Consider the following 6,798-nt stretch of genomic DNA (forward strand, 5'->3'; position numbering starts at 1 on the left):
ACATACACATACATCATACAAGATAATTGAAACTTGAATTTGAAAATTGAACATAAACAGAACATGAACAATTGAGGAACTGGCTAGTCCAGTCCTCTTGGTGGTGCTCTGGCTAATCCAGGCCTAACCTCTTTTCATGCACATCACAACTCTATTTATAATTACACCCAATTCTCAAAATACTTAATTTACAAAATTAGGGTTTATCCCAAAAAAAAATCCAAAACAGTGAATTTAGGGTTTCGAATTCACCTAATTTGATGGGTCAAATCTCACCCACAACGTCGACCCAATCTTCCTCTGACTTCACTGATTCATTCCCACGCTTCAATTTCTTCTCTAGCTTCACCTAATTCATCAATCTCTAACCTAGGGTTTCAGAGATAGGAAAGGTGCGAGATTGATGATGTAGGAGGCTAGAAAGATGGGGGAAATGATGGGTTTCTCTTTTAGGATGGAATAGAGTGGTTTGGTGGTGTCAAGGAATGGTGGTGGTGAAGGCAGAGCAGGTGGAGAAGGTGGGGGTGGTCTGCAACAGGCATGGAGGGGGAGAGGTCGATGGAAGAAGGAGAAGGGGGTGTTTGGTAGGGGTATATGGCTCGGATTTTAGGGTGTTGGGCAGTTTCAGCGAGTGAAGATGTTATGCGATCCGGGCCGTAGGATGAGAAGATGGTAGGTAGATCTGACGGCGATTCGGAGGCAGGCGAGGAGCGACCGTCGGATGAAGAGATACAATGAAACGAACGACATTTGATGGAGTTAGGTACTGTAGTGTTAAGCGGAAGTATCGAGGTTTGATGCGCAGGCAAAGAAGCGACCGTAGGATGCATATGCGATCCAATCTGACGGTCGGGAATGGAGGCGGGTATGGATATAGAAAATGGGTTTGGGTAAGGGTTTTGGGCCTTGGGTATGCCAAGCCCATATCTTCTTTAAGAAAAATTCTTCCTTCTTGAGCCCATTCCTAGCTTTTTGGACGTGCGCTCCATTCTTTGCGGCTTCCTTGCGTAATTCTTCCCGGCTTTTCACTACTTTTCTGCTCTTTTCGCTCCGCGACTCATCCGAACTTCGTTTATTACCTAAAAATGCAAAATTTAGTAAGAAAAATATTTATTCTTGAAAACAATGAAAATACAGAATATGGGTTAAAATGGAGAATTAATGCACAAAAGATGAGTTAATTGCCAACAAAAAGATATAGAAATATGCACTTTTTAGCACTCATCAGTACATGGTTTAACAATCGGACTAAACGTTTCAGAAAAATCTATTCCCTCTTGTTGACTGTATCCTTTAGCAACCAAGCGAGAATTACGACATTCGATTTCACCATTAGGCTTCCGTTTGATACGAAATACCCATTTACATCCAATAACATCCATAAAAGGATGATATGGTACTAGTGTCCAAGTGCCATTTCGAACTAATGCATTGATTTCATCATCCGATGAAACTCTCCAATCTGGATCGTTATGAGCCTCCGAAATACAAGTTGGTTCACGAAGAGAATCATATACCAGTGCATATTTTGAATTAGGTTTGAAAATACCAGCTTTGGCTCTAGTAACCATTGGATGTGTTTCAATATCAGGTGGTGTAGCCGAAGGACGTTGGACTAAAACCTCAGTTGAAGTTGGAGCTGGTACTGAAGTTAAAGCTGGTGCTGGAAGTAAACTTGAAATGGACAAGGCAGGTGCAGTAGGTGAACTCGAAGTGGATACTGACTATGTGGATCTCGAGGCTGATACTGTAGCTTCACTGATAACGCCTTCCATGCTGGAACTTGAGACTGACGCTGAACTTGAAATAGTTGGCGTTGTAGATACAACTAAAGTAGTATCGTCCACTGAATCCAAACGTAAACTAGGCATAGATGAGTGATGACGCTAAAACTGAGGTGGTGGACCACGTGTAAGATTCTGAGAACCATCTTGAGCTGTGCAAACTGACAGCACAGGTGAAATATTGGAGCGAGTAACGGAAACTGGTGGTAATGAAGCCGATAGAGGTGAAGTATTTGTTACCTAAGAAGCGATCGATGCCGGCGAAGGTGTAGAGGCAAAGGGAAAAGTGGTCTCATCAAAAACAACATGACGACTTACATAAATACGACCCGTAGGGATATGGAGATACTTGTAGCCCTTTTGAGATGAACTATAACCAATAAACACTCATTGAGAGGAAAAAGGTTCCATTTTGTGAGACCTATACGGACGTAGGTGAGGATAACATAAACAATCAAATACACGAAGGGAGGTGTAATCCGGTAGAAGAACAAAAAGAGCTTCATATGGAGATTAATTATTAATATAAGTGGAAGGAACACGATTCATTAGATAACACGCACTTTAAAAAAAATAATCCAATTAGAGGATGGTACAGAAGCCATGTTTAGAATTGTAAGACCAATTTCACGAATATGACGATGACGGTGTTCTACTAAACCATTTTGTTCAGAAGTGTGTGGACATGAAAATCTATGAAAAACACCAAGTTGTTGAAGATGCGGTGTAAGTTTGCGATACTCTAGTGCATTATCAGATTTAAATTTTTTTATCTTTCTATTCAAAAGATTTTCAACATGCTTTTGAAACAAAAAGAATATAGAGAAGACATAAGACTTTTGAGACATAGGAAACATCCAAGTAAAGCGACTAAACGCATCAATAAAAATGATATAATATTTGTATCCTTCATTAGATAAAATATGAGAAGGTCCCCATACATCTGAGACAATTAAATCTAACGGATTAAAATAAATAGTTTTACTAGGATTAAAAGGTAACTTATGACTCCTATGTTCATGGCAAGATGAACAAAACTTAATAGTCTGATTGGAAACCGGAAGTGAAAACTGAGAGACGACTTTACGAACTGTACGCATCATTCGATGTCCCAACCTAAAATGCCAGTCTTGTAAGCTGGCACTTTCTCCTATGCAAACTTTAGGAGACTTAGATGAATCATCAAGTTGATAGAGACCACCCCTTCTACTGCCTCAAAGAAGAACCTTCTCGATACATCGATCCTTCACAAGAAAAAAATTTGGATGAAATTCAAATAAGAAATTATTATCTGTAGTGAGACGAGATACTGACAAGAGATTTTTGGTGCAAAGAGAACATTACGAAGATGCAACTTACGGTTGGGAGTTCCCAAAACATAGGATCCAATATTATAGATTGGAATAAAAGATCCATTACCCATTTGAATTTGATCAGGACCAGTGTACTCGGTTGAAAACTGAAGACGAGAAAAATCATTGGTTATATGATCTGTAGCACCACTGTCAGGAGTCCAAGGTGGAGTTGACAATAAACCAGTTTGAGAAGAATAGGCACGCGGTGCGGAAGCTGGTGGTTGACGGCACAAATGACGAAAAGTTCGATCAAACCTGTTCCAATAGTCTGGTGCTTCGTGATTTGGACGACCACAGAGATGACAAGGAAGTTCTGAACGAGGTGATCTACGTTGTGCTGGATTGGACACAGGAAACCGGGAGGAGCTTGGTGCAGCAGCGAACTGAGTAGGGGAAGAGTTGTATACGCCAGAGAACCGAGAAGAACTTGATGTAGCATTGCGATATGGTGCAGCAAGGTTAGCAACAGGTTGAACAAACAACGTTTTATCCTGATGTTCTATACGCAATTCAAAAGTGAGGAGAAAAGTGAGAAAATATTCCACAGTTAGAGAACTCATCGTGGTAGTCAAGGATGTAACGATGGCCTCATACGAACTGTCAAGGCCAGCGAGAAGACAGTGACGGAATTCTTTTTCTGTAACTGTTGTATTAGCAGCTGCAAGATTATCCACTAAGTCTTGAGCATGATTGATATACTCGCGCATAGTTTTTGATCATTTCTTAAGAGCACGAAGCTCGCAGTGAAGATGGTGAATTTTGGCATCAGATTTAGAGGCATATTGAACTTCAAGAGAGTCCCATATTTCTTTGGAATTTGTAAGACGATGAACATGACGAAAAACAGCAGGTGTAAGAGACGAGAATAACCAACTTACCAGGATTTTATCATGTTTTGTCCATGAAGCAAACGCTGGATTAGGAGCTTCATCAGCAAGAGCACGTGTTGGACAGGGTTTTGTACCAGTGACATGACCATCGAGATCGTAACCTTGAAGATATGGCAAAAACTGAGCACGCCAAAAAGAGTAATTAGTTTCATCCAATTTTACAGTGATGATGTGATGAGGTTAAGAGAATTGGACAGGAGCCATGGTTGAAAGTTGTGAAGAATAAGTTGAATCAATAAGTGTAGAGATTGTTGAGGATTCAATAGACATGGTTTTGGAGTATCTAAAACCAAGCTGATACCAAGATAGAACTACTTATTTTTAGGTTAAACAAGAATGTAACAGTAGGGCCGGCCCTGAGGCAAAGCCAACGAAGGTTGATTTTGGGGAAGCACGCAACCGGGGCAACAAAAATTAGATTTTTATCAGGGGTTGTTTTGTGATAATTATGAATATGAAGGCTTAAATCGTGATTACAAATAAAAAAAGGACATAAACCTAAGAGATTCAGGGGCATAATTATTAATAAAGGGTTACTTTAATGGCTTACAAGTAATATGTAAAAAGCTCCGGTTATGTTTCAGAGAATAATTGTTTTCTCTCGGTCTCTTGAGAATCCATCCACTTCTTGCCTCTTCCATCCAGTTTCCAGTTTCTTATACCCTGCACCACTTCCACTTGAGCCACCATCTCCACCGTATGTAAAATTAAACCCCAATTCAATTATCTTTTATATCCTTTGATTGATTTGCATCTAATTTTTTGATTTTCAGTTAGAATTACTTAATTGCATTTTTAGGGAAAAAAATTTGGACCCCAAATTGAATTACAAGAATAGATTATCATATATATTCTATGGATGGTTGTAAGTCTAATCTTTTGATTTCCGAGTAGTATTACTTAATTGTATTTTTGCGAGATTCTTTGTCTATTATTCTAGAGTTCTAATTCTGGTCTATTATTATAGAGTTCTAATATCCTATAAATTTGGTTAAATCTACATTTTTCACTTGTCTAATTTTATTTCTTTCATATTTGTTTCAGTGCTAAAACATGTACAGGGGTTAGTCCTCGTGTGATTTCGGGGAAGTTGAGTGTATTTTAAATCTCAGGGATTTTGAGAGAGTTTGAGAGAGTGTAGGAGTTTGAGAGAGTTTTGTGTTTTTGAGTTCAGGGAGTTTGCGGGAGTGTAGGGAGTTTGAGAGAGTTTATTAGAGGGAGTTTGGGGGAGTTTAAGGGAGTTTGAGAGACTTCACTCCTAACTCATTCTCTTTTAAGAAACAATAAACCCTTATTTGCAAATAACATTGATCTTTAATCAAAAGAAAAAAATAAATGAAAATGATCATATCTCTGTATCAATAGTATGTTATTTTGTGCAACGAGATAATTTTTTTTCCCTTCAATTTGACGGTCTCCATACAATTCTAACTCCCTTTGTTCACGAACATTTTCCCACATATCATCCGCTATACTCTTTCTCCATGCATTAGCTTCTTGACGTTGTTGTTCTTGAGTTTGTTGTGTCAAAATTTCATCGTCATTTACAAGCGTTGATGGATGGCTATCTTCCTCTTCCTCTTCCTCGACCGGAAACTCATCTGAACGACATTCTTTTCGTAAGAAGTTGTGTAGGCCTGCACAAGCTGTCATTCTCTCCGCTTGCACCTGATACGGAAATGGAGGTTGAGACTTAAAGATCAAGAAACGAGACTTCACAACACCGAAAAATATTTCAACTACATTCCTCAAAGAAGCATGACGCATGTTAAATAATTCTTCAGCCTTTTTCGCATGATTACCCGTACCAGAAAATTCTTTCAAATGATAACGTTGGCCACGAAATGGTGTTAAACAATATCGTCGGTTTGCAAACCCACCATCCCCCAAGTAATATTTACCTGAATAAAACACAAAAAGAAAACTTCGTCAAGTAGAAATATAACTTAACCAAAAAACTCAAAACTTCACATTAGATAAAAGTAAAATTACCTTGCGGTATTTTCAGTCCATTTCTTTTTGTCATTGCGTCGTTAAGTATTTTCGAATCATGAGCAGACCCTTCCCATCCACTGAGCACGTATATGAACTCCAAGTCGAAGTTGCAAACCTCTAACACATTTTGAGATGTAATTCCATGTTGATTCCGATAAACGACTGCATTTCTTTTCTCTACCATTGCTGGGATATGTGTACCGTCCATAGCTCCAATGCAATCCTTAAAGTAAGGATAAAATCGTGTACTCTCACGAATTTTAAATGGAGTTGCACTTGTTGGCTTAGCCATCATCCTCGGAGCAATAGAATTTAAAGATCGCAACATCCTGTTGAATTTTTTACAAACTGTCCACCGAGAGCGACCAAATGTGTCACGTATTGTGCAATATCGTGAACTTTGGACAACAATGAGTAAAAATGTACCAAGCATTTCTTTAATAGAAACACATCTTGTATCACATAATGATGTAGTTTCTCTAATGATACAACATAGTTTTAGAAAAATATCAGGGTACATCCTATAACTTTTTCGAAAGTCTTCTGGGTCTTGATGCAAAACTCTCCTTATATAGTTATATCCAAACAAAGTAACTGGGCGTCTCATTGGTCTTTCAATACGCTGACTTTGTATGTATTGCAATTGCTTGATTATATCCATCAACCATGAATGCACCGCTGAAAGTATATTCAAAAATATGGATAGTTCAAATTCATTATTGCTGCTTACCTCTTCATCATCACTGCTTTCTTCTTCTGTATCAAAGGCTTCAT

General features: G+C 38.6%; 1 protein-coding gene across 1 annotated transcript; it reads right to left on the reverse strand.

The window, feature by feature from the left end:
- Positions 1-3,855: 3,855 nt before the first annotated feature.
- Positions 3,856-6,316, reverse strand: LOC113296540. The gene is made up of 3 exons (XM_026544845.1): positions 6,022-6,316; positions 5,491-5,642; positions 3,856-4,149 (listed from the first exon to the last, which is right to left on the reverse strand). The coding sequence occupies exons 1-3, from the start codon at positions 6,314-6,316 to the stop codon at positions 3,856-3,858; spliced, it is 741 nt and encodes a 246-aa protein (XP_026400630.1).
- Between the last annotated feature and the right edge of the window lie 482 nt (positions 6,317-6,798).

This window comes from Papaver somniferum, chromosome 7, assembly GCF_003573695.1.
Source record: "Papaver somniferum cultivar HN1 chromosome 7, ASM357369v1, whole genome shotgun sequence".
Taxonomy (NCBI): domain Eukaryota; kingdom Viridiplantae; phylum Streptophyta; class Magnoliopsida; order Ranunculales; family Papaveraceae; genus Papaver; species Papaver somniferum.